This window comes from Astatotilapia calliptera, chromosome 18 (assembly GCF_964374335.1).
Source record: "Astatotilapia calliptera chromosome 18, fAstCal68.1, whole genome shotgun sequence".
Lineage (NCBI taxonomy): Eukaryota > Metazoa > Chordata > Actinopteri > Cichliformes > Cichlidae > Astatotilapia > Astatotilapia calliptera.
In genome coordinates, this window is record NC_137439.1 from 10,193,248 (window position 1) to 10,221,116 (window position 27,869).

The 27,869-nt window shown below is 39.8% G+C and overlaps 3 protein-coding genes and 1 long non-coding RNA gene across 7 annotated transcripts in view; 2 read left to right on the top strand and 2 right to left on the bottom strand.

The window, feature by feature from the left end:
* Positions 1-52: 52 nt before the first annotated feature.
* On the bottom strand, positions 53-6,468 carry LOC113010817 (protein lifeguard 1). Of its 3 annotated transcripts, XM_026150039.2 has the most exons (7): positions 6,233-6,468; positions 5,968-6,125; positions 4,523-4,788; positions 2,694-2,894; positions 1,607-1,735; positions 469-634; positions 53-275 (listed from the first exon to the last, which is right to left on the bottom strand). In XM_026150039.2, the coding sequence occupies exons 3-7, from the start codon at positions 4,775-4,777 to the stop codon at positions 97-99; spliced, it is 930 nt and encodes a 309-aa protein (XP_026005824.1). In that variant the 5' UTR covers positions 4,778-4,788; positions 5,968-6,125; positions 6,233-6,468; the 3' UTR covers positions 53-96. The 3 variants fall into 3 exon arrangements, with proteins under 3 accessions (XP_026005824.1, XP_080149298.1, XP_026005825.1); XM_080293172.1 differs by lacking the exon at positions 6,233-6,468 and having other exon boundaries at positions 491-634; positions 5,874-5,990; XM_026150040.2 differs by lacking the exon at positions 6,233-6,468 and having other exon boundaries at positions 5,874-5,990.
* On the top strand, positions 1,922-3,421 carry LOC113010820 (uncharacterized). The gene is made up of 2 exons (XR_003270389.2): positions 1,922-2,059; positions 2,697-3,421. It is a non-coding gene; the product is annotated as an uncharacterized LOC113010820 (long non-coding RNA).
* A 5,745-nt stretch (positions 6,469-12,213) lies between the features above and the next one.
* LOC113010819 (uncharacterized) lies at positions 12,214-22,081 on the bottom strand. Its single transcript, XM_026150042.2, has 5 exons — positions 21,304-22,081; positions 19,938-20,033; positions 19,454-19,559; positions 17,132-17,234; positions 12,214-12,435 (listed from the first exon to the last, which is right to left on the bottom strand). The coding sequence occupies exons 1-4, from the start codon at positions 21,824-21,826 to the stop codon at positions 17,177-17,179; spliced, it is 783 nt and encodes a 260-aa protein (XP_026005827.1). The 5' UTR covers positions 21,827-22,081; the 3' UTR covers positions 12,214-12,435; positions 17,132-17,176.
* Positions 22,082-22,122: 41 nt separating this feature from the next.
* Positions 22,123-27,869, top strand: part of tep1 (telomerase-associated protein 1) — a 38,674-nt gene continuing 32,927 nt past the window's right edge. The window contains exons 1-7 of one of the 2 annotated variants that reach the window (XM_026150034.2): positions 22,123-22,137; positions 23,235-23,771; positions 23,873-24,055; positions 24,133-24,282; positions 26,196-26,360; positions 26,446-26,583; positions 26,877-26,948. In XM_026150034.2, the coding sequence (XP_026005819.2) occupies positions 23,235-23,771; positions 23,873-24,055; positions 24,133-24,282; positions 26,196-26,360; positions 26,446-26,583; positions 26,877-26,948 (1,245 nt within the window). In that variant the 5' untranslated portion in view covers positions 22,123-22,137. Of the gene's footprint in view, positions 22,138-22,353; positions 22,523-23,234; positions 23,772-23,872; positions 24,056-24,132; positions 24,283-26,195; positions 26,361-26,445; positions 26,584-26,876; positions 26,949-27,869 lie in introns of those variants that run through there. The other variant, XM_026150032.2, reaches the window with a different exon arrangement.

A 27,869-nucleotide genomic window follows, 5' to 3' on the forward strand; every position in this document is an offset into this window, starting at 1 on the left:
AGACAAAGACAAGATTCTATGCAAACAGATTTTTTTTTTTTTGTGTGTGACATGATGCGAGGAGATTATATACAGCACATAATGATAGAGGACATTTTAATCCACAGTCTGAAGTGTCCGTTTGTTTTGTATATGCAGTTTCACCTCCTCCCCAGGATGTAGAGGAAAATTAGGACTACATCTAGGTAGATTCTGAGAGCAGCGTTGATGTAATCTTCTGGATCTGCACTGTAGGCCATCCTCCCCATCACCAGCTGACAGTCGATCACCAGGTACTAAGAGAGGCAGAGGAGGAGGAGATTTAGACCAGTGTGAGAAAAATGCGATCAAATTATATTAAAATACACTGTATTTTAAATTAAACAAAATACAGCTAATGCAGATTTATTTAAACTCCTTGAATTAAAGCTGAAACTCTTTGTTGTTGTATTTTAAAAGTGTCCTCGTTCGAAAACCTGTGGACCTTACTGGATCTTGTTCCTTCTCTTACCAATGAAAACAACAGAGCTCCCAGACATCCATAGATAACTTCAGCAATGTAGCTGTAGTAGAATGTGCAAAATATCCCAAACATGGCGACGTCCACGACCAGAATCAACAAAGCACTGTTGCAATAAGTAAAATCATAGCGAGTCTGCAAATAACAGAAAGACATAAAGACATGAATGTCATTATTAAATAATCTATCAGTGTCTAATCTTATTTAGATTTTTTTTCTGTAGTGCACAGTAACCATGTGACATATGAAATGAACATGTGAAATATTAATCTTTTGAAACTTGAAGCATATGAGTCTCATAAAATAAGGCATTTCAGATCTTTCAAATGCAAGGAAAAAGTGTTTGCATACTCTCCAAGGGACTATGTTGATGTATTTAAATGTCTTGAATGAGAAATAATCTACAATATGAGCAATATTAAATTTACTGTGATATAAAAAAAACCCTGCAAAATTAGCAAATGTTTGCACTGAAGGAGCCGGGACCAGTGATTTATAATTTTCTTTAAAATGAAAGATTGCTTAATCATTAAAAAATAGAGGGGAGATTAAAAAAACTATTGGTTGGGCTGATCAGTATCGGTATTTATAAATGAATATTAAAAAAAAAATATAATAATGGAATCCTTCAACCATGGTATGAGTGGTGAAGTTGCATAGTTTGTCCACCAGAGGGCAACCTGCAACTTCCCTGCTGGCAACACATGTTGGAAACGCCACAAACAAAACAACCCTCTAATCCAAGCAGAGTCGGGCAGAACGTAAAGCAGTGAATAAATAAATACAGATAATGAATGTTAGGGGAATCTATTTATGTTTCATGTGTCTGAAAGAAAAAAAAATCAAATATCAGAATATTCGATATCAGTCTTACAAATATCAGTCAATTAAAATCATCTATGACCAAATAGTTAATCAGCTTCCCTTTCACGTTACATTTTTCACTGCATGCATTTTGTGTTATTCTGATGTGCTGTGGATTTTCTTTATAGAAACCTTTCAGAGTTTTGACTTCAAAGTCAGCTGAGAAATCTGCACTCTGCTTTGGTGAAGAAGAAGAAGAAAGCTTTTCAAATGTAGCGCTTCTGCACAGCCTGACGGTCTCACCTGCGCTGAAAAAGCGATGATTGAGATAGAAATGGCCAGCGTTACTCCCATAGCCAGGATCACAGCAGTGGTGTTGTGAAAGGAGGCGATGGTCCCCGTCATGTATGACATGCTCACAGTGACAACAAACTGGAGGTAGAAAATTAAGTGCATTAAACATCTCCAGAACACGTGAAACACATTTTCCACTTATTTTCACTCAAAACAAAAAATAAGAACATATCAAATAATGAAAACAGAACAGAACATGTACAAGAAGCAAGGCCAGAAAGAAATTGTGTGAATGTGGTCTTCAGGTATGGATGCTTGTTTCCGACACTGAAAAAACAAACTTTTATATTCGGGCAATGTGGCCTTTTGGCCTCTGCTTTTCTAGTTTGTTGTGTTTGCCAGTCTCTTCCAGGAATTGCCGGGTTGAGGTGACCTAGATAAGAAAGCAGAACACATGAGCAGGTTTGGTTTAAGGCTTTTTCTTTTTCTCTTATACACACACTCATTCATACACTTGCCATGCATTCAGACATGAATGCACTTAATGAGTGCTTTTAAAAGAAAAGGTGCAGCAGTGAGCTTCTGCTTGCGTTTTGCTCTGCTGTACATGCAGTATTTAACAACAACAGGAACAGGAAGAGCCTGTCCTAAATTAACATGCCAACCAAACCTGAAATCACTCAGTGAATCTGCTGCCCTTTAGAGAAAACTTTAGAGGTTTTGTTTTGGAAAATGTAAAAAGCAAACTTTTCACAAGTCATTTAGAGCTTTGAGTTCTCAGTTAGAATAGAAAAGTGCTACATAAGTGCCAGAACATTTACTATCTGTTTGTGGAAGTCTAAATCTTTGACAAAAGTCATCAGTGGTTTTTTTTGTTGCTGTTGTTCTTATTCTGACCTTTATTTCCTTTTTTTTAACAAAGTTATTGCTGAGCACTTAGCACTTATACTTTAACTTCTAGTTTTTAGTTAAGTGGTTCACAAGCTGAGGTGCCATCCTGACTGCATGTCCAAAGTATTTCACTTCTCTTTCCAAAAATGTGACTGTGCCGTGTTTCATATCCATTTGATACATGGTTTTGTTATTTGTGACCCACCAGTGCCACAATGTTCCACGGGTGATGCTGGCTGAAGGACTTGCAGCAACTGAGGGCGATGGCGACCACAACGAAGACGATGAAGGAACTGAGATATACCCAAATGTTTGATTGCACTGCCTCTTTGACCACGCTGGAGAAGGTGAACACGCACACTACAGTGAAGGTGAACAGCAGCTGGAGCGTCACGATGCTAAAAACCTGTCCCGGAAAAGAGAAAAGGCTGAGTTTTGTTTTTTAAATTACCGGTACAACTTTATTACTAAGTAACTACACTGTAAAAGAAAACTGCAAATGTTTTTCCTTAAATTTAACTCACATTAACAAAGAAGAACTAGTCCAACAATGTCAACTGTTTCCTTAGTCAGAGGCTGCTTTGAAATATTATAAACGTGGTGTCAAACATGCAGTTCTGGAGCCAGAGTTGGCTCACCAAAGACCCCAGACCAGCCCCCAGGATGGCCCAAAGAAATCTTTGATTTTTCAGTAAAATGCATACAGTACCTGGTGAGGTAACACCAACTTCATCACACTGGAGTCAAAGAATATTAAAAGTTGAGTATTTTTTAGATCTTGAGACATTATTTCAATCACAGAGTAAAATACTATCAATGTTTAGTGCGTGAAACCTGTAAATGTGAAGAGTTTGTGCTTTTCAACAGTCGCTGTGAATTATAATAGCAATAAACTTAAGCAATACACTTTTTTAAGGTGTATCATCTGCAGAAGCAGGGTTCATTAAGTGTTATTGTTTTTAAAACATACTTTTAGTTCTCTATATTAAAATAAAGATGGGTTGTTATACAATGTCTTTACTGGCTAGTCCCACTCAAATTGGGTTGTATGTAGATCATCTATTCATTTTCCTCAATTTATCCAGTTCAGGGTCACTTAGCAGCTGGAGCCTATCCCAGCTGTCATAGGGTGAGAGGCAGGATACAACCTGGAGAGGTTGTTAATCTGTGGCCATCCTAACAGAGTGGCAGCCGATCACATTTGGCCTGTTCAATATCAACAGTTAACCAAAGTGTGGGTCTCTGGACTGTGGAGAAAGCTGGAGTACCCGTTAAGGACCCTTGCAGGCTCAGGGAGGGCGTGGAAATTCAAGGATGCTTGTGTGGTCCTTGAAAATAAGTTTGACTTCTCTCTTTTCTCAAATCTACTTATTTGTGCTCAGGAAGAAAGTGAGAGAAACAGCCTCCTTAATCTTCCGCATACAGGCACAAAATAGTTCCTGATTTTGCCAACTGTAACATGTGATTACCACGTGCTGCAATTACCAGTTCATAAAATAAACAGCTCCCTAAAAGTAAACAGGATTTGAAACACCCAACTTCTCCCACTCCAAGTGGCTGTTGTGTGAAAGTAGACCCGACCAAAACATCTGGCTGCTATGTTGACGTGCCATTACGGCTTCCTGTAACTGGCTGTGAAATTCAGGGTTACTTAAGTTTTGTATGTTTTAATTCCTTTTTGATTCTTTTCCTCTTTTATTGTTTCAGTCTAGTTTTTAGTTTTAAAAATTGCTTTATTTTTATGAGCTTTTGTGTTATTTTCAGTTTCAGAATATAGAATAATATGTCATTTTTCAGGGGCAAGAAAGTTGACTTACTCATTTAATTTAGTCTGATTTTTTTAAGGTGCATAATATTACTTATTTTATAGCTAAATGGAGTTAAAATTACTGATCATAACGACAACAAAAGAAAACAGTTTTGTGTTGTTGTGTTGCAGCAAATACAAAGAGTACTTGGCGCACATGTCTCAGAAAGATTTTCAATATTTATGGTGGATTCTTAGAGTTATCGTCCAAAACGTAGCGTACAAACCTTTCTAATAAACCCTTTCCTCACTATCTCGTCATCAAAGGAAGATGAGGACACCAGCGGAGTCGTTTCTGATGATATCTGTGGGTTTATGTCATGGAAAGACTCATAACGAGAGATTTGAGGTGGTTTGTACACTGGTGGGGCTTCAGAGTAGGCTGGAGGCTGCTCTTCTTGGTAGGAATGCATCGATGCTGAGGGGACATCAGAGCCGGGATCGTGCTGTGTCTCCTTGGAAGTGATGGAGTCTGCTGACATTCTGGTAAAAACTGAAAGTCAGTGACAAAAGAGGAACCAAATGTAAAAGTTAAATTCAAGTAAACATCAGCTGTGGCATGTATATCAGCACAAGTGGAAAGTGCAAGGTTTAAAAAAATACAATAAAACACGAGGACGTCATTAAAATCAGTAACCGAGCTACTAAAATAATATTTCTACTCATATATTTGGTTTCAAATAGCTGCAATAATTCTGAATGTGGACAGAAGGGTCATGCACAGCATTGCAAGTCAGATGCAGATTGTTTTTTAAAAAAATCCAGGCTTGCTGCTGACTTGTTACACAAGAATGATGTGGGCACTGAGAAGTAAAATGTTTGATTTCAGCATTTACCGTGGGAAAGTTGGTGTTGTGTCAGCTGATGTTGGCTAAAAGATTTATGATACCCAATTAAACTGAACTTATTTTGCAAACTATATTGCAGTTTTCACACTAAAATTAGACATGCTGTCTTTACTTAAAAATTAAACACTTGAACACAAATGACCTTACTTTACTTCATTTAAGTTTAATGCACATTACACAATATTATTTTAGCTCATTTTGTTACAAATGAACTGTTGCTGGGAATATCCTTGATCTTTTTTAAGTTAAGACTACTTGTAGACAATGAAGTGTTTAATGGACAGAGCTCAGTTTTTGCTGCATCTTACATGAAATCTGTTTTTATGGACACTTGAATTAGAAGTCTATAAAGGGAACTGACCCAGAGTCATGGTGGCCTTTTAAACCTTTCAGGTTTTTGGCCACACTACAAGTGGAAATCATATCAGACATCCACAAGAATCTGAACGTCTAAACACAGCAAAACTTAAATAATGATCACAACATCAGTAAAGTAAGAGTCTGAAATTAGACATGATCAGATCCATGAATGAAATAATGCTGCCTTATTTAGAAAAAGCAGTCCAGATAATTAAATGAAACAAGAACAGTGCAAATTAAGTAAACTATAAAACTTGCAAACAGTTGTTTTTACCAGTAGGAGAAGCACTGGTGTCAGGTACACAGGACGTTACCTTTTACATACTGTAGTATAGGTCTATAATAGAGAGTAAATTATTGTTCTTCCTACCTCTGTTGCTTGATAATCCCACAGTACTTAATGTGATGAAGGCTACACGTTAAACCTGGACAGGCTGACGATGGCAGCTGTATATTTTACTTACGTGATATTGAGTTTCACTTCCTTCCACTTTAAAGTGGCGAAACCTTCTGATGACTGACAGGGTTTAAAAACTCCTTTGTTTCTTAACAGATCGTTGGCCATTAAAGTGTCCAAGGACTTCCCAGGGTCCTCCTCAGTCTGAACTTCCAGAATTGAGTGCTGTAAAAATGTAAAAATGATTGATTTTTACATATTCCCCTGTGTCATTGTCCTGATTGTCTGTACCTGTGTATCATTCCTCCAGCTGTTCCTGCTTCCCTGATTACCTTATATGTATAAATAGTCCTCTCCTTTCCCTTAGATTTTGACATAGTGGCTGCATCATTCATTAGTTGCTCAGTTGTGTGCCTTCTCTCTGCATTGATTTGGCTTCTGTTTGCCCCTATTTTTGGACTTGTTTCCTGGACTGCTTGCAACCTGAATAAAGGTTTGCCATTTGTTGCCGTCATCCTGCCGTATCCTTTTTCTCACAGTCTACCTAAACTGCAGTTTGTGACAATATGGCCAGGCTTCTCCTTCTGCAGCAAATTTGCTGAGTCCTTACTCCAGCAGTCAGCCTCTCGAATCATGTGATCAGAAGCTACTGACTGTTCTGCTTTCATTTTGAATCTGTTAAACTTTCATTCACTTTAACCTCCTAAGACCCGAACTCTTTCATGGCATGCATTTTTAATTTCTCTTTGCTATTTGGGCTAATTGGGACCTGATGAATGTAAAAACAAAGAATTACGTGATTTTTTTTTTTTTACCTGTCTGTCTGTGGTTCAAAGTATTGCTTATGTGTGCAAATGTAGAAACAGGTGCTTGAACATGAGTACATTCATAATTGTCTGGTTTTATTCAAATTATGAGGAAGTACTTAAAGTATAACACAAATAGTTCTTTTTTAAAATAGTATTTATAAATGCTAACTAAATACAATATTCATAGAAATCTGGGGTAATATTTTGTCTTTGGAAAGCTGTCCTGAAAATATTCACATATTCAGTTTGTCTGCTGCTGTCAGGCATAGACTGTAATTGCAATAATAAGTGTGCAACCTATTTCCAGACAGCTCATTCAGTGCTCACATTTCCCTCAAGAAAATAAAAGTACTAGGATAAATATTCATCTTTTGGGACAACACAAAATATTTTGTGTTTACTTCAGTTATTTTTAATGTCTGCTGTCCTTAATTAAAAACAGTATATATACACACACAACCATAATGAACAAACAGACACTAAGAGGAGTTGTTATTTAAGTGATAGCTTTTATTTCACAGGTTTATTATTTTTAAATTATGACATAGCTTATAGTTTTGAAGACGGTTGTGGTATATTTTCAGGTCTGTTTACATCACTGCCTCTTTTCAGTTTCATTTTCATTGTGTTTATACAAAACAACTATAGTGTGTGTTGATATTTAGGAAAATCCATTCTTTCCCCGACAAATGCTGTGATTCTTGTAACACTGGCTGCCGGACACTTCCTAAAAATTTAAAGTTACTTTACTTTCTTCAGGTCAATTTCTGGAGCAGTTCAAGCTTAGAGTTCAATTGTGACGTCGAGTGCAGAAGAGGAAATAGCTGAGGGGCATCATGTGGTAGAGCTGGGAGCTTCAGTTCACAGATACTGAGGGGATGTTGTGGTTTCAACTGTAAAAAGAACTAAGGCACAAAACATGCTTTTAAATGCAACAGTAACATGTTGTGCCCTCCCTGATTTTTAGATTTAATGCAGAATAAAGTCAGAAATTCGGAACTTGGAAATGACCACATCACAAACTTAAAGCTCAGATTTCATAAATGGGAACTGTGTGATGTTTTTCTTCATTGCACAATGACCCATACCATTGCATAATGGTTGGGCTGTGCTGGGACTTGCAGGTACCAGCTGCAGGAGCTACAGTAGAGCTAGTTTAGATACTTGGACATTTATTTTAAAGCATTATTTCAATTAACTGTAATGTTGGTGGTCACAGGACACAAAAATTGCATGTATGGAATCTCCAGGCAAATCTGATCAAAACTGCTTAAAACGTTTGGTGACTTTCATCTGAAATAAGGATTGGAAGGATTTGATTTTTATTACTGCTGCTGAATTACTCATGCATTTAAATTCAGGATTGTTTGAGTGCCACGTCTCGCTCTTATAATGTCTCTGACCTGAACACAGTGTACTGTGCTTTATAAAAGCTCCTCATTGTGCTGTCTGGTTCTCACAAACCTCTTCTATGCTCAGCAGTGTGCACTTTGCTGTCTGCCACATATGCATATAAGCCTGAAATAACTGATATGCTGGCTTGTTACTGATGATTTTTGTAAAATAAGTGCATTACTTAGTGGCAGTCTTTAAGTCAGCCTACGACAGTAATACAAATCCAATTATTGTTTCTTTTAGGACTTTAAATATAAATGTGATAAAGCCATACAGCTGAGTAGACACTCTGGTTCATAGGTTGCCTTAAATTGCCTTAAATTTCATTTAACTTATTATAGTTTTGTATTTTCTAATTGGTTTTTAATTTTATTTTCACTTTGTTTTTAATTCAGTTTAAGTTCCAGCGTAGTTTTCCTGTTTCAAATTAGTTTTTATTGTCACAAAATGTTTAGTTTTATTCGTGTAAGTTTTTCTTTTTAATTATATTACGGAGGGTAAATGTCAGAAGTAAGATTTCGGAGCATCAGTACAAGTATTAAAGTAAGAACACAGAACCTTTTGAAAGCTGATGACTCACAGTCTTGGAGACATCTAGAAACTCAATAAACGCGTGCCTCAGCAGGCTTGTTGTAATACAGTTTTTGCCAAAGTAACAGATCCTAAAACTACAGATGTGTCCTATAAAATGTTTTTTCACATCTAATTATTTTTAGTTAACTACATTAACCTTGCTCTGGGGAACCCTTCCAAACAAGAACCACACTTGTTCAGCTTTTTCTGATCGGACCATAATGATCTGTAACATTTAACATGCTAACTGAGGCCTCTAGTCTCTTAGATTTCAAGTTTCTCAGAGCATTGCAGAGTCAGTCCTTGGGCAGGACCTCGTTGGGACATTTCACTACTGGGAAGATTGGTAAATGTCTTGACCGTATTCCCACTTGTGAATAATCTCTCACTGTAAAATGACAGACTTTTTTGGGGACATTGCCTTTATGTATTTTCCCTGCTAGCTCAAATCACATAAATATCTTCTGTTTACACCTGGTTTCAGTCATGAGAGTTGGACCATGAAGCGTATCTGAAATCGTGCTACTTTTATGCATTTTGTTTGCTGAAATGTGATGTCGTTTACAAATCTGCTTCAGTAGCTCAGATGCATTTTAGCAGCAATTTTCAAAATGGTCAAAATGCATTTTTCTGCACCTTAAGGACATCACCATTGTGGATGTTTTTCATCATTTTTAGGAATTATTTGTTATTGGGGGATGAAAAAAAACAAGAACAGCCAACGATGGCTTAAGAGTTACCAAACACCTTCCTCTGCTTACTTTACATTAATTATTAAAGAACAAGTAATGCCTCTCCTTCTGTTTATAAGATTGAGGAAACCTGCAGTCAGCTGAGACTGAAGAAGTCACTTGGATGAGTGACGAAGTGTTTCTCCCACTGAAAACGCTACGTCCACATGAACAGTATCAACTTTTGGAGATTCCTCTCCTTCTGTTCACATGGAGATGACATGTCCAATGTAACTCCTGAAATCTACACATATGCTTAAGCAGGCGCCGCAGTCAAGCTCCACAAACAAGGAGACATTTTTGACAACTTAACCAAAACAAAAATATATATACACAAAACAGACACGGACAAAACATCTGTCACACATATTTATTGTAAAAAATACATATAAAAACAATTTGAGACATACAAAAGATCGGAGCTTAGAAACAGTATATTGAACAGACAAGGACCAAGCAATTTTCTTGAATTGTATTACATATTTACAATTTAATAAATAAAACTCAATTTGTTTGTTTTATACCAGAGTAAAGGCAGATTGTCCATATCTTGGGGATGCAGATACCGCTGTGGTGACATTTTAAACATCGGTCTGTAATCACAGGGCAGGCAGGGAAATGGCGCCCTGTGATTCGAAACCAAAGACTTGAGAATATTTATACAAAATACATCCTTGGTTGGAGAGGGGCTAGTTTGCACACAGAGCATTTAGCTAGCATTGGTAAAAATTTGAGGTATTGCACCGCACAGCTTAGAGGGGGTTAAGGAAGTAAATCAAGAGTAACTTGGCGGTTTTGGATTGTCTGTAATCTTTATTGACAACCCAACTGCCACCAACACCCCTCTGAACACACACACACACACACACACACACACACACACACACACCCTTAAAACCCTCCCAGCCAAAGTATACAATATCATAACTTATCACCACGACAAATGTAATCTGAACATCTAAATGATCAATGCGCCTCCTCTTCTGCCCTGTCCCCCACAACAACACAGACCTAAATGCACAAACAAACTATTTTTGGCTTTATTTTTCTTTTCTCCAATACAAAATAAGAGAAACATGCACAAGGCTGCCCTCTAATGACGGGACAGGTTATAGCACCGCAGACTGCAGAACATTGGGGTGGGGGGGAGACAGAAAAGACCAACAGAGGCTGGGGTGAACAAACCTGTGAGCATGGCTCACCTCTTGGCCAACCTCTAAACCGCCCCACACCACTGCAGCGCTGAAAGGTAAACACCTTTAGAGCAGGCAGCAAAAGCAATCAGTTACAATATATTTTTTGTTCTTACTGCTAGAGTTTCCACTGGCCTACGTACGACCTGTATCAGGCAGCATCTGTTGAGCAGCCTTACTGTTTCGGCTTCCACTTCAGCTCAGCCCCCAAAAACGACACCACAAATACCTCTTTGCACAAGAACCCCTTCACCAGGCAAAAGGCAATCAACACACACACACAAAAAGAAAGGCCAAGGATAGCCATTTAACACATTTAGCAACAAACATGAGCATTGTGATAATAAAATAGCCTAAATAAAAAAAAAAAAACAAAAAAAACAAGGGGAATTGGGGGGGGGGGGGGGGGGGGGGGGCTGCTTATGTAATAATTAACCATCAGCTGTCCGTAGCCTCCAGTGTTATGGATCGAGGCAGATACCACATGGTGTACACTTGCTCCAAAAATACATCTGTCCCTTTATCTCCCCTCGATCTGGCATTTGTGTAACCAGATGGCGAAACTGTTGCGTGGTCCAAAAGCAGAGAGAAAGAATCCAAATTACACCCCAGAGGACAGAGGAGGCAGGGGACAAAAACTCAAAACAGCTTTCAAAGTAGAAGTTTCGACCATGTGAGCCGCCATGTTGCGTACCAAATACAACATTAAACAGGAAGGATGTTGAATGCAGTTAAGCCGGTTCACCAAGCAGACTTCTGGGCAATTTACAGTACACACACACACACACACACACACTTACAGTCGTGCTCAGGACATAGTCTGTCCCTGGTTGTTATCTAAACGTGCACACGCATACAAACACACAAACAATCTTATCCTGGATCTTATGGTTTAAACTAAAACAAGCCTGAGGGACAAAAGTGCACAAGTTGGTGCAAACACCAGCGCTACTATGGCCCTATAAAATACCTACAAACCCTCCTCAACGCTCACCAAGTAGCAGCACATTAAACCCACCGCTATTCAACCACCTACAAGTCTGACCTACCAAAAAAAAAAAAAAGACTTATTTTTCCACTCCCCAAACAGTTAGGCCCCCAAACATCCCCTGAAATGTTTACATGTAACAGGAGAGGAAAAACAAAAAACAAAAAAACCCAACACCTAATGACGGCAGCCCCCACTCACCAAATACAAGTCCTCAACCTCCAGCTCAATCAAAATAAAGCAATGTTTACATAGTAACAGTTTGCGCTTTCAGTGTGAGGTTGGTTCATTTATGGGGTGAGCCGAGAAAAGAAAACATTCATCCGATGTATGACATGGAACGATAATCGTTCTGTTTTGGATTTTGTCTTTTTTTTGCAAAAACACTTGATAAAATAAACAATCCTGTTGGGAGGGAGAGAAAATACACAGGAGAGGATCCAGAGTCACAGTTAAGACCATTTTTTCTTTTCTTTTTTAGCCCCCCCCCCCCTTCCCCCGCAGCCAGGTTTAAGTTCGTTCTAGGATGATAATATTTATACGTTCTGCAGTTTAAAGCCAAGTGCGCAGGATAGACGGATAAACGCTGTCGTTTCTGTTCCAACCGGGAGGGGATGTCTCGACCACGGATTTTTGAACTGTCGGGAGGAGTTTGGCTTGAAATGGTCAAGCTCAAAAGGGAGCGATCCCAGCAGAGAGCATCAGGTGTCTTCACGTGCAGCTTCCTCTTAGGATCGTCTGTTCTCCGCTCATGTATTTGTAGTCTGTGTCCAAGAGTGACAGTGGGCTTTCGTTTGTTCAATTACACATTTTTTATTGGGGATTTTTCGGATTCAGTGTAGTCTCCTGTGAGGGCAGAAAAAGACACGAAAGAAGAAGAAGAAGAAGAAAAAAAAAAAAAAAAGATTCATTAATACAGGCTGTGGGGACTGTGCTGAAAAACAGACTGCAGCAAAGACAGAAAAAATGTGAAAATTTATATCAATTCTATATCTTTTTTGTTGTTGTTTTTGGTGTTTTACAGAAACGATGTGGCCACAGGCAGAAGTTCTTTGTGCTGCCAGCATTTATTTTCTATTCAAACACTATTAAGTTCAGCACTGACGCAAAAAACTTTGAGGGTGCAGTTTCTCCCAACCCCACGCACCCACTCACACACACAGTGTTTTGTGAACACTGAGAAATCCAGAAACATCCATGTAGATGCTAAAAATGACAGCCTCAACATGGCATTTAATCTGTTAGACTCAATTGGCTTCTCTCAAACTGTAAAAGAACCCACCCACCACTTTAATCACACTCTAGATCTTGTGTTAACATGTGGTATAGAAACTGAACATTTAACAATGTTTCCTGAAAACCCTCTCCTGTCTGATCATTTCCTGATAACATTTAAATTTACAATAATTAATTACACAGCAGTGGAGAGTAGACTTTATCACAGTAGATGTCTTTCAAAAAGTGCTGTAACTAAGTTTAAGAATATAATCCACCCACTGCTATCATCTTCAATGCCCTGTACCAACATAGAGCAGAGCAGCTATCTGAACGCTGCTCCAACAGAGGTCGATTATCTTGTTAATAATTTTACCTCCTCACTACGTACGACTCTGGATACTGTAGCTCCTGTGAAAACTAAGGTCTCTAATCAGAAGTACCTGACTCCGTGGTATAATTCTCAAACACGTAGCCTAAAGCAGATGACTCGTAAGCTGGAGAGGAAATGGCGTGTCACAAATTTAGAGGATCATCATTTAGCCTGGAGAAATAGTTTGCTGCTTTATAAGAAAGCCCTCCGCAAAGCCAGAACATCTTACTATTCATCACTGATTGAAGAAAATAAGAACAACCCCAGGTTTCTCTTCAGCACTGTAGCCAGGCTGACAAACAGTCAGAGCTCTGTTGAGCCAACAATCCCTTTAACGTTAACTAGTAATGACTTCATGAACTTCTTCACAAATAAAATTTTAATCATTAGAGAAAAAATTACCAATAACCATCCCACAGATGTAATATTATCTACAGCTACTCTTAGTACCATTGATGTTAAGTTAGTCTCTTTTTCTCCAATTGATCTTTCTGAGTTAACTTATATAATTACTTCCTCCAAACCATCAACGTGTCTTTTAGACCCCATTCCTACAAAACTGCTCAAAGAAGTCCTGCCATTAATTAATTCTTTGATCTTAAATATGATCAACCTATCTCTAATGATCAGCTATGTACCACAGGCCTTCAAGGTGGCTGTAGTTAAACCTTTACTCAAAAAGCCATCTCTAGACCCAGGTAGTCTTACCTAATTATAGGCCAATCTCCAACCTTCCTTTCATATCAAAAATCCTTGAAAGAGTAGTTGTCAAACAGCTAACAGATCATCTGCAGAGGAATGGCTTATTTGAAGAGTTTCAGTCAGGTTTCAGAGATCATCACAGCACAGAAACAGCTTTAGTGAAGGTTACAAATGATCTTCTTATGGCCTCTAACAGTGGACTCATCTCTGTGCTTGTCCTGCTAGACCTTAGTGCAGCGTTCGATACCGTTGACCATAATATTCTTTTAGCACGATTAGAGCACGCTTTAGGTATTACAGGTACTGCGCTGCAGTGGTTTGTATCATATCTATCTAATAGACTCCAATTTGTTCATGTAAATGGAGAGTCCTCTTCACACACTGAGGTTAATTATGGAGTTCCACAGGGTTCAGTGCTAGGACCAATTCTGTTTACATTATACATGCTTCCCCTAGGCAGCATCATTAGAAGACATAGCATACATTTTCACTGCTATGCCGATGACACCCAGCTCTATCTATCTATGAAGCCAGATAACACACACCAATTAGTTAAACTGCAGGAATGTCTTAAAGACATAAAGACCTGGATGGCCGCTAACTTTCTGCTTCTTAATTCAGATAAAACTGAGGTTATTGTACTCGGCCCTGAAAAGCCTAGAAATATGGTATCTAACCAGATTCTTACTCTGGATGGCATTACCTTGGCCTCCAGTAACGCTGTGAGGAACCTTGGAGTTATTTTTGACCAAGACATGTCCTTCAATGCGCATATTTAACAAATATGTAAGACTGCTTTCTTCCATTTGCGCAACATCTCCAAAATTTGAAATATCCTGTCTCAGAGTGACGCTGAAAAGCTAGTTCATGCATTTATTACTTCCAGGCTGGACTACTGTAATTCATTATTATCAGGATGTCCTAAAAACTCACTGAAAAGCCTTCAGCTAATCCAAAATGCTGCAGCAAGAGTACTGACAAGGACTAGAAAGAGAGAGCATATTTCTCCTGTTTTGGCTTCCCTTCATTGGCTTCCTGTTAAATCCAGAATTGAATTCAAAATCCTGCTCCTCACATACAAGGTCTTAAATAATCAGGCCCCATCTTAGCTTAATGACCTTGTAGTACCATATCACCCCATTAGAGCACTTCGCTCTCGCACTGCAGGCCTATTGTTGTTCCTAGAGTATTTAAATGTTGAATGGGAGGGAGAGCCTTCAGTTTTCAGGCTCCTCTTCTGTGGAACCAGCTTCCAGCTTGGATTTGGGAGACAGACACTATCTCTACTTTCAAGATTAGGCTTAAAACTTTCCTTTTTGCTAAAGCATATAGTTAGGGCTGGACCAGGTGATCCTGAATCCTCCCTTAGTTATGCTGCAATAGATGTAGGCTGCTGGGGGATTCCCATGATGCATTGAGTTTTTCCTTTCCAGTCACCTTTCTCACTCACTATGTGTTAATAGACCTCTCTGCATTGAATCATATCTGTTATTAATCTCTGTCTCTTAGAAATATGGTATCTAAGCAGCATGCGTTTCATCATCACCCCAACTGGTCACAGCAGATGGCCCCGCCCCTCCCTGAGCCTGGTTCTGCCGGAGGTTTCTTCCTGTTAAAAGGGAGTTTTTCCTTCCCAAAGTGCTTGCTCATAGGGGGTCATATGATTGTTGGGTTTTTCCTCTGTATCTACTGTACAATATAAAGCGGCTTGAGGAGACTGCTGTTGTGATTTGGCGCTATATAAATAAAATTGAATTGAATAAAACAAACTGTTTCTTTCAATCTGATTATTCTGTTTTAGAAAGCAGGATTAACCAGGGTATGCTGGGCATTGTCTGATGACTTATTGAGCTCATCTTGAGGTCTCAAAATAGAACCCATAAAAAAAATGTTTTAAAAAATAAAATTGTTCCTTTCATCTTTTATATTCTCTATGGCTCAGACGCTAACGCTAAACTAAAAGATTCACATTGCATTTCTTTACTTTTCTGAAAAGTACAACTAATAAATCCATCTTGAAAAACACATTTTGATGAACAGTAAATAAATCTATAACACATCCACTGGGAAATTAATGTGCATACCAGACTAGCATTTTACAGACATTGTTGGCATTTATCACACACAATAGCTAATCAAGAAAGCAATCACTGGATCCGTCAATAATGGCATAATTAACAGTCGCAGCTCTTTGTCTTGCATCAATTTCACACTCAAGGTGGGGGCCTGTTTCCCTCCAGAAAACAAATCTAACCACACATTTTATTTTTTAAAACAACTTGCCAACAACTCGTGGATACTGGCACTCTTATTTGGTGCTGGCTTTGTTGTGGCAATGTCTCACTTCCTGTTCCCGTTGCAACGCACCGCGGTGCTTATCTGTAGTTTAATCTGTAGCTTGGTTAATTACAAGCATGCACAAAGCGACTTATTTCATTGTGTAACCTACACGTGGGTTATCGGAGCACACTTTCTGCAAATTAAATTTACAGCTTAATGTGTCGTCAGGGGTTTGAAGGGCTTGTAGTTCTCCGTCTCACCAGCACTTTCCTGCTCAGTGTAGCCAATGTTTAGTTACACCTAAGCCTCCTTTAGTGCTAATAGGACTCATAATAAATGTCGTTCTTTCATAGCTTTGAAGGTCTGGTTCTTCAAAAACACAATTGCTGATGCAAAAAAATCCACCAGCTCGGCTGTAGTACTGGCAACATTTTAAATGACTGTGTGACCTAAATACATTACACTTAATAATTGTAGTTATGCGTAATTTAGTGTACCACAATTGTGTCAATTTGCGTATGCATCCCCTAGGGGGGTGCAAACATTCTCCACTGCAGTCCTCCAAAATCCCAAATGCATGCTGCTGGACACGGATGACGCCGTGCATCGGTAGAAAGCTGAGTGGTTGGTAAGAGGGCCAGAACAGGGAAGGGAGCAACAGCAGAGTTAACCACGAAAGTGAGAGGCATTGTCTTCAAATTCAAAGAGCTGAAGTGAAACAGTCTGTTATAAATTTGCTTTTCTCCACAGCTCGCTGATGGACCAACGGTAGCACAAACAGGGGAAATCCACAGACTGGTTGTGCCACATACATCACATGCTGCCCCTATTGAAACCAGGCGCTCTGTGCAAGTAGGCACTCCGGATTGCACACACGCTACCACTGCTGAACCATAATGTCACCATTACTCTTCACTGCAGGCAGTACTAGCTACACGTTTTGGTCATTTATCAGGTCATCAGTGCACGTACCTGAGTCAGGTTGGTCACGGCGTGGGATACATGTGACCCCATGAGTCAATCAAAGGGATGTTCAGGGCAGCAAGGCTTCACCTTTGACCAGGAATCAATGCAGCTGCAGGGAGACAGAGCACACTGAGAATGTGGAGACACCAAGACGATATACTTGAATCAACTCATGTGAATGTGGGAGAAGCTCGAAGGTCTGCCTGTGGTTGTAGCGTCTCCCACAAGGCCTAATCCACTCACAGGAGGTGTGAAACCAAAATAAAAGGGTAAACATTCAGCAGTTAATCCTTTAAGGCCTCGTTGACTCCCTGAATACAAATGGAGCAGAGATAAGACGCCTGAAGACCTCGGGGCCTCTTTTGGCTGTTTGCCTTTGTCTTTTTGTTTTGAGTTGCAAAAGTCTGTTAGGAGTTTTTTCCCCCCTTAAGTTAATGGCCTCTTTACTTTTAACTCGTGCCCTCACCTCATGTTTTTCAGATGGTAATGACTTTTATTTTTATTGGCTTTAAGTCACTAATCTGGAGCTGAGACAAGCAGTCGATACTTAATGAGCCTGGATGGGAGAAAAAAAAAAAAGAAAAAAAATGGTGTGGGGGGGGGAAAGCATTTACCAGCAGGAGATTTTAGGTTGTGCTCCTTTCTCTCTCCTTTTTTTGGATAATTAAACTGAATGTTTTGGGTGATGCTACTACTAAAACAAAATTAAGTAATTGCATTGAGCGTTGGGTAAACACATTGAATAATGAAAACCGGTGTAAGATTAATCAACAGTAAAAAATAAAATACTTGTATAGTCTTGTATAAACTGTTTAAAATGATTGATAAGAAACTCAATCAATACAAGTAGTTTTATATAAGACACACACAATGTATTCACATAAGTAACCGACTGACTTTCTTTATTCAGTAGAAATAGTCAATGATTTTGGGTCTGTTAGCAGTGTAGCTAGTAAAGCACAAAACAACATTATGGCAGATTGTCCTCATATACCTCAGACCCGATTAGTGATCCTATTCGTCTCCCGGCTTGTGACCGGCTCTAGCAGCGCGTTCCGTTTGAAGTTAGAAATTTTCAAACGTAGAAAGCCGGAGCAGCCTCACCGACCCAGACTTAACAATCCGAGATGGCAGCAGCAGTGCATGTAAACATTCATAAAACTGCAAAACTTGCAATCTGTACAACTAATGTACATTTGTTATTCACCAAATGAGCCACACGCAAAGCACTGACCAGACTCCATCCATGACTGTGCTTACAGTGTTTTTAGTCCTGCACTCTACTTTTAGTGATGCATAAAGGCCTGCCTTACTAAGGAGCAAAACAAATCCCACTCAAAACGCTACGTCCAGATGAACAGAATCAACTTTTGGAGAACTAATTATGTTATCTGTAATTTTTTTAAAAGTTATAAAAAATACAGCAGGCTGGATCTTGAGTGATCGATTACCTAATCTTGGTAAATCGGCTGTACTGAGATTAAGGGGAAATCAGTGGCTTCTTGGAAGCTGGGCAAAAATCAAGTGATGAACATTACAGTTTGTTTTAAACTGTCAATGTGGGTTTTTTTTTTTTTTTTTTAAATAAATTGGCTGAAACATACAAAATACAGGATCACAGTAAAAAAAAAAAAAAAAAAAAATCTCCTAGAAATGTCATTAATTCCTTGGAAGTTACAAAAAAATAAAGCGTTGAACATTACAGCACGTTTTAAAAATGTCAAATGGGCTGAAACACATTATGAAAGTTGATAGTCATTTAGTTTTTTCCTAGAAATGTCATTGCCACTTAGAAAACACTGTGCTCACATCTGTCAAATTAAAATGCAATAATCCTGCATGTGTTTTCACAGTTGTTAAAGCTCTTACTGAAAAAATATTTAAAGTCTTCCCTTTTTTTCTGTCACATATTTATAATGGAGGATGCTCTTATTAAACGTGGCCAAAGTTTAAATGAATTAAATACATACAGCAGGAAATGAGCATAATAATAAGTCAAAATAATGTGAACACATGTTTGGCTTTAATCCATTTTATCTCAAATTTCAAAACAAGGCTTCCCAATTCCATCACTTTAGCAAAGATTACAGAGTTGAGTCTGGCACATCCTATCTGGGACATGAGCAACCGATCTGTAATTCTCAGAAAAGTGTAGCTCTACATACGATACACACTAGTACAGAACAACTTTTGCATCCTTGTTTCAGATAGATGTCAGCTCTGGAAACCACCACATTTGCCCAGTGAGTTTACTTTTAATGTCACGTTTTGTCCCAAGCGAAGAAACAAGCTTATCTGCCCTACATTTTATTTTAATTTCATTCATACCTCTTGTGGTAGACGCAGAGGCAGGCCAGTCTGGCGATGGTCTCTCCCTGTACCAAATCCTCCAAACAGATGGAACACTCTCCACTGTCTTTACTGAGCACATCCGCTGTAAATGCACAAACACACAAATCAACAATCAGGGTTTTTCCAGGCTAAAAATGGCCCTCTGGGGAATGGCAATGCATGTAACCAGTCCATATATAGCAAAGGCAATGAGTCTACAGAAGTCTGAATGTTCCTCTTATTATGTTAAGTTTGATGAAAAAAAGTTTTTTGACTTGATTATATTAAAGCCTACTTAAAAATAAAGTGTTGCTCATATTTTTGTCAGAGACTTTGTGATCTTCTCTTCTGGAAAGTTCAAAGGGCACTTTGATGAGTGCCAGAATGTGTTTTTTTTATGCATAGGGAAAAACCCTGACATTAAGTCACCAGCCTTTTAATAAACACAGCTGTAGGAGTATTTTAGTGGCACAATACTTACTGTTGTAAGGTAGAGGAGGAGATGTGAGGCAACTCAACAGGTGATCCTCAATCCGACCCCCCGGGAAAGGCTTTGAGCAGAAAGGACAGCGGATATCTGTAGAGGGCACAGACACAACAGACCCAAGATTAACACTGTGTGTCACAGCACGATATAAATGATAGATGATGCGCGCTGAGCACAAGTGCTGTGTTTGGACATCTAGGTTGCACAAGCTGAAACCGCAAACCAAAGAGCAGCCTGAAACACACATGCTAAATGAGGCGTTCCCATGCCTGAGATGGTGAGAAAGACGTTGCCCTGAGTGTAACTGACCTGAAATAGCGTTATTTGACTGTACTCACTGCTCAAAACACTGACTCAGTCTTGAGGGATGGCCACTGCTCGAGCCATTCGTAGATAGGAGAGCCAGGCAGAAACAGTGCCTCGCTGCCCTACATTTGCCTCCTCCATCTATGATTCGCTGCCAGCAGTGAGCAGGCATGTGCAGTTGTGACCCATTTCCCTACACTTGCTAGAGGGCTGGCCTGGGAAATCCACCACACTGCTCTGTGTTGGCTCAAAATGTCACGCTTGCCGTCACATCTCCACCATCTCTATTCATCTGATTATCTAATGCAGGCCGAGACAAGTGCAAAATTTTTTTTGGCTTCCTCTGCACACTAATGTTCCAATTTTAATGCAAGTTCTTTAAAAAAAAAAAAAAAAAGGCAGTTTGTTGCTTAAGACTTTCATGCTGCAGGATTTACCACGGACAGCCACTGTCAGCAGGCCTTGTGAACTGAATGGACTTGTATATCATCACTTCCAGTTTTATGCCACAGGTCTGCTTCATACAATAGGTCCTCTGATTATTTTAGTCAGCATGCGAGCAGGGGAAAAAAAAGATTATCTGTCCAAGAATGTAAATTCCTCAGCAAATCCATTTAATTCCAGACTGGCTTGATTGAGGGTTGCACTGTGGCATTTATGATGTCGTTATATCCAAAAAACATGTCTTTTACTTAAGGATGCAACAGTTGCATTTTTCTCTTAGTCAAGGTTTTAATAGCCCTGTGTTATTATTTTGTCTGACTTCAGATTAACATCAGCTGTCTAATGAAAGCACAGTCAACCCCCACATTTCCCCCCCTTCTCCTCAGGTATTGCGCAATCTTTTCCCGTCATCTTCAAGCTCCAACACATCCATGGATTTTATGTAGCTTCTGTGGAAAAACGCCTAGCTGTATGCAAGCCAAACCACAATTACTGGTGCAGACCAGCCCCGTTACTAAGGAAATGTCATTTATGTGGCGCAAATGCTAAAGATTGTATTTTTAAAAATATATATACATATCTATCTGGTGCTGTTTAGATGTTAACTTACTGCCGTGGCGATTGTTCAAACGGTAAAGGCCGATCCAAGCCTCTGACACCGGCCGCTGGTGTGTGCTTCGAACACGGGCGGACCTTGCGCCAACACGGGTGGCAGAGTGCCGATTCCCGGGCAGCCGCTCGGAAAAGGTGCGGTGTGGTGTGCGGCCTGTCTCCTCAACCTGCTGGTGTTCTGCGTCGACGGGAGCCTCTGGGCTAACATTGCCGTCTTCCTCGGGTTTCCCCTCGCTGCTGTCGTCGTCCCCGGGTGACGCCTGGCCAATGCTAGAGGGGATGCTGTGGTGGTCAGCAGGGCTGCCGTCCGCGCTCGCTCCGAGCTGCCCCGGGTCCGAGTCACTACCCTCCTCCGATCGGCTTCGGTTAGCCTCAGTGTCATCGAAGCTCACCGAAAAGTCGACAACGAGGCTGGTGGGCCTCGTGCAGCGAGGTCGCCGACAGGAATCCCGCTTTGTCCCATCTTTCCCGAAAGCTGAGGAAACCGTGTCTTCGTGTAGGCGACTCGTTCTCGTCCCCATCTCTGGTAGGCTAATTGAGCTGGCTAGCCGCGCTGCTTCCTCAAAACAAACTACCACAGAACGAGGTGCACGGATTAACTTCGAAACGACCCGTAATATGGTAAAATACTCGGATGGACAGTTTAAATAATCCCAACTGCCCAGTAACGTGGCCTTGTGAAAGGAGTAGTTGAAGTTCGACGTGTCTCCTCCGGCCTCAGTTCGTCCTCACTATCCACATTTTCCTTTCTTTTTTGATGTACCCGTTCTGGCTGCTGCAGCGGAAATAGAGCGTTTGCGTTTCCTCTTTGTGCCTCAGTCCGGCATTTACGGTAACTTCATCATCCATAATGACTTTATTATTTGAACATTAAACAGCTTAGATATGTTTTATGGTGTTATATGTTTATCTAAGATTATTATCTTTTTCAAATAAATATATCTGAATTTATTGCGCGTGACAGTTGTTCTTTTCTGGTCGACACCCATATGTCCGGTATTACGGTAAAAAAAAAAATCGTATTACGAACACAGTATTCTGACCAATCACTGGTCTTTTGATAGCCGGCTGACAGGACAGGTGTTTGTATGACAGCCGTTTACAGGAAATCAGTGGTTACTCTTGACTTGAAGGGGCTTCGAAACAGAAAATAACGTCTGACGGAAACGTTGTATATCAAACTCTCTACCCACGGAGTTGAAATTGTGGGTTTTGCGGTGAGTTTCCTGTGTCTAGCAATCGTCCTTGTAGCTAACCACGCCTATGAAAACTTGAGTCACTGCAAAGAACGAAACATTTGCTCCCATATTGAATTCAGCTGCAAATGTTGTGCTGTGTTTGCATTTGGCAGTTCATTCATTGCAGCTAATGTTCTTTCCGTATAACTTATATCAGTGTTTGTTTTATTTCTGACTTTGGTGGCTGATTTTACTGCCCTTATTCTTGTTGTTTACACATGGATAATTGTCAAATCGATGACATAACATGAGTTGTTGTTTTTGTTTTGTTTGGTTTTTTTTAATCCAAAACAAACTCTGGAGATCACCGCACCAAGTTTAAACGTCGTAGTCCCAATTATGTGTCAGTTTAGCAAGTTTTACTTTAGTTTCGAGCTGCGTTTGCGGTCTGCTTCAAGGCCCGTTTATATTTGTATTTATATTTGACAGATTTATATTTGTTCACATTTCTGTATGTTATTCATGCATTATTCTGTATGTTTCCCAATGACACTATCTACAGTCTGTTGGGCATCATGTTTTCAGACTTTGTTCCTGTAATATGGTTCACGCCCTTAGATACAATAAAACAGTGCTTGTTCAAACAGTAGAAGGAATCCTGCCACTCAATACTCTGTGCTCTCTAGGATTATATGGCTTGTGACTGAGAGGAGAGGAGTGGCTTTTGACATTCTGATCTCTTTTTCTGCAGATGAGTGCTCTGACTTTGCAGTCAGCAAGCCTGGCCCCAGGAGTGCAGAAGCAGCAGCAGGCAACATGTGGGAGAAGTTTGACTTCAAATTATTCTCCCCCAAGTCTGGAGAATAAGTTCTTAGCTCAAACCTCCACAATAATGCCCCAGCTTTCCTCCCCACTCATAGATTTTGCAGCACAGCCTTCCTCTTGCTCCTCTCTCCAACCCTCCAAACTATCTTCCACCTCATCCTCCCTTCTCTCCACTTCTTCCTTTGCAGCCTCCTTCACTTCTCCCCTCCTAAGCACCCAGAACAAGCTCCTAGACAGTAACTTATCTCATCATTCTTTTTCCTTGACCTCCTCAGTCCCTAATGACTCTTTGCTCCCCACATCCCTGGCCAGTGGTGCTCTACTCACTAACTTTGCTCAAACTCCTTCATTCTTCCACCATGATCTCATGAGTAAAGAAGAGAAAAGGGATGATGGAGGGGATCCAGATGAAAGATATGAGATATCTGAAGTGATGCCTTTCAGTTTTGAAGAAACAAGTGTGGTACATGAGATTCCTCTTTAAACATAAAATCATAACACATCAAATTTTATTAAAACTTTTGTTGCATGTCATTTGTAATTTAATTTGTTCTGCACAAGCAGATTTCTGAGGATGAAGATAATGAGGCTGAAGAAATTGATGCTGAGAAAACTATGGACTTGCCTGTACTGGAAACAGAGTTGATGGAACAAGAATTTGAACAAACCGAGGTTGTCAGACAGGAGGAATTTGGAGAGGTCGAAAGAGGAAACGAGAAGACCGAAGAGGAGCTGAAAGACAAAAAGGTTATAGAGAATAATTTATTTGTGTTGAACTCCTGGGTGCTGATTAAAGTGACTCCTTGTCTTTGTCTGTCCTTCAGTATTTCCTCTTGAACATTGTATGTTGCTCTCTGGTCAATGAGAGCACAGCTCCAGGCCAGAAGGACTGGGACTCAGAGGACAGTGTTTGGACCAGAATCACAAACCTGGCAAAGGATATTTCTGCCTATGACCCACAGTTTCTTCTGAAGGTATGCATGGGAACTAAATTTTTAATATTTTAACTCCACCAGGACTCCATTATCATGTCAATGTGGTAGAAAAGCAAATTAAAAAAAACAAAACAGATAAACACTCAACACCATGTGACAACGGGATAAATCTACTATGACTGCATATATCACAGGCAATATTAAATTGTTGCTCTGTTTCAGGAAAATATTGCCTGCACAAATGTGTTGTTATAAATGAGTGCATTAGTAGCTACATGCAAATTAGCTAACTCTTTTACAGTCTCCTCATGTAGGTCATGAGGAGATCTGCAAAGACTTTCCAGACCAATTAATTCCCACAAGCCTGTATTGTTGGTTGAATTTATGAATGTCTTTAGTTCAACCCAAGATAAAAAAAAATAACATGGTTTATCACAAGGTCACACAGCTTCCAACATGCAAATTGTCAGTTTGCATTAAGGTGTGCCCAACATGTAACAAGAGCTTTACTTTCTTGGATGTTCAGAATATTTTCATAGACTATTTCACTGTACTCATGCTAACTATTTAGAGCCAGAAATGATCCCATTTGGACAACAGGATAGAGCATTGAAATACCAACTAAAGGTAACAACCTGGTTTGCAAACTGCATCGAAAAACTGTACAGATAAGACTATACTGTTAGCATTCAGATGCTAAAATCAGACTGATCAAAACTGAAAAAGAAATATCCTCCTCCTACACCAGATCATCTGCCTCCATCTCACCCTGTCTCTAGCATCCCCCTCAGTCACACCAGCCCATGTCCTGCTTCACGTCATTCACAAATCTTACGGCAGCTGCTTATTGCACATCCTTGGTACACTGTATCTGCTATCCTTCTTCTTCACGTCCAGACTATCTCAGCTTTGCTTCTCTAACTTTGTCTCCAAATTGCTCAGCTCAGCTGATATACTCATCTCTAATCCTGTCCATCCCGGGCACTCCTCCTGTCTTTTTGTCAGTGGCACAGACTCCAAACCATACATCATAGTGGGTCTCACTGCCATCTTATAAATCTTGCTATCCTATTGACACAAACGACTCCTAACACTCATCTCTCCACCTACTGCACACTGCCTGCACTCTCTTCTTCACCTCTCTTGTGCACTGTACATTGCTTTGGATGGTTAAAGTCAGGTATTTAAACTCATCTACCTTGACCACTTCTTCTCCTTTCAGCTTCGCTGAACAAGCTGTATTATTAGTGAGATAATGTGATTAACAATGCTCAAAGTTCCAGCAGCAAAACATGGTAGAGCAGTCCAGTTCAGTGGCTTAAGTTAGCAGAGATAAGACTTAGAAGATGGCAGTCAGCTATAGCTGTCTATGTTTGCATACCTAACTGTAAGTCTTACCAATATATCTTCAAGATGAACTATGAACCCACTGAACACATGTTGTGTTTTAATCAGATAAGCCATAAAAAATTTCCCAAAGGGTCCAACAGGGTAAAAACAGTAGAAAATCCAGTTTAATCACTCATATCAGAGGTCAGGGATAGCACAATCAGTTTTAGCTGCCTGTCGATTAAATTAGCCACGTCCCTAACTCTATCAAAACGAGCGAGTTATAAAACAACAGCAACAAAAATATCACCCCTCTTAGAGTTGTTATGAAGAAGGAAATTACTCATAGAGACCAGAACCTACTTTTTAATGCTAATAGTTGAGCTTTTTTAGTGAGAGTGAATTGCTTCTGGAGCCAGGCTGAAGGGCTCATTGAGGGAACTGCAGTTTTGGGGGGGTTTTCCACTTTGGTGTTTGCTTAATTTTTCAGCCCTGATGCACACACATCAGGTATTCTCAAATAACCAATTTAAAGTGGTGCGTCATGAGAGTAAGCACAGCTAATGAATGGTACACATAATCATGTATGTCATATATTATATGGTCTGTCTGCTCCAATCTAGGTGGCACTTTACACTCGACAGAAGTTAAATATTCGGATCACTGCGAACTTCTTATTGGCTCTGGCTGCCAACCTGCCGCCCACCAAGCCACATGTCCGCAGATACTTCTGTGCTGCTGTACAGCTGCCGTCTGATTGGCTGGAAATAGTCAGAATCTACAGTACAGTAAGTCATAATGATTATCTGTTGTACGGTCTGGACGATCTGGATGTACCAAGTCTGTCTTCACACTACAATCTGATGTTTCCAGTGCTTCAGCCGCTCTCTGCCGATGTGCCTGAAGAAGGCGATGGCTGACAAGTTCAAGCAGTTCAGCGAGTATCAGCTGGCCAAATACAACACACGCAAGCACCGCTGTAAGCACAACCGCAACAAGCGCAAAGCAAAGGTACACATTCAGTGATTATGTTCTCTCCTAAACTTTTAAGGTCTCAATGTGGAAATTAAGGCCTAACCAAGTAATACTAATTTCACCACCTCTTTAGTGGGGAAAAAACTTTAGTACTAGAGATGAACACTTTGCTTTTATTGTTTTGTTTTTGTTCTGCCTCACTGACTCAACCAGAAAAAACTGCTTGTGGTTTCTGTGTTTGTGTAGCTGACTCTAAATTCACTTCTTATACATACATGCTTTAAATATCTGTATCTGACCACACATATTATGGCATCTGTGACTTCCAGAAGCCAACCGATAAACAGATCAAGGAGTGGGCGGACTTGGTCAGATCAAATGCATCAATTCTGAAGAACTTTGTAAGTCAATACACTTTACTGTTGTGTCACTAAATAAGGCGCTTCCTTTCAGTTCCTTTCTGTCTTTCTATTTTTTTTAGTTACTGTTTAATGAAGTGCTTTCTTAAAACAGACCTATTATGCTCGTTCTTATTTCCTGTCATATATACAAGGATATAACCAGGCTTTACTAATTAGTGAGGCCCAGAACTTTATTTTCTCTTAATGTTTTATATTTAAGTCATAGTGCTTGTGCTCCAGTGACTAGCAGAAAAGGCTACACTTTTGAGGAGACAACATCCTGCTTTTTCAAGAGTAACTGTATATATAGAAATATGTATATGGAGTTTTGTGTGTATAAAACAATTAATTAAAACAAAATACAGATTCATTCATTCACTGGAAAATAAACTAGCACAAGGGAAAAGTTACTTAATCCATATTTCTGTCTCTCCTGTGCCGGTGGCTCACTCTTCCTTCCTAAACCAACCAATTATCCATTCTTATGAGTCATGCTTCAACCAAACCCCCCAAACACAATCCAGTGAGAGGAACACTACGGTGGGCTGTAACTCTTTAGAATTTCCATGGAGTTATTTTAAAGTGAAAATCATCTTGAGCATCACACAATGATTCATGTTACCAACTACTGTAATAGGCATATTACTTGCTTGCTAGCACGCAGTTGTACCGCCTTTTGCCTTGAGCACAGAAGCTCCACACACCTGCTGTTCAAACCAGTTTTTGACAAACGACCAATCAGGAAAAAGTTGACTTAAAATGAGAAGAGCTAAAACAACTTGTTTCAGAGAGAGTATGAGTTGTTCTTATCATGAAAATCTGCTAACTACTAAGAAATTGCAGCTTCTAGCCTTCCAGTAGTGTGCACCTTTATGATTTTATGAGTGAAAACTAAACTAAAATGTGTGTTTCGTTTTGTCG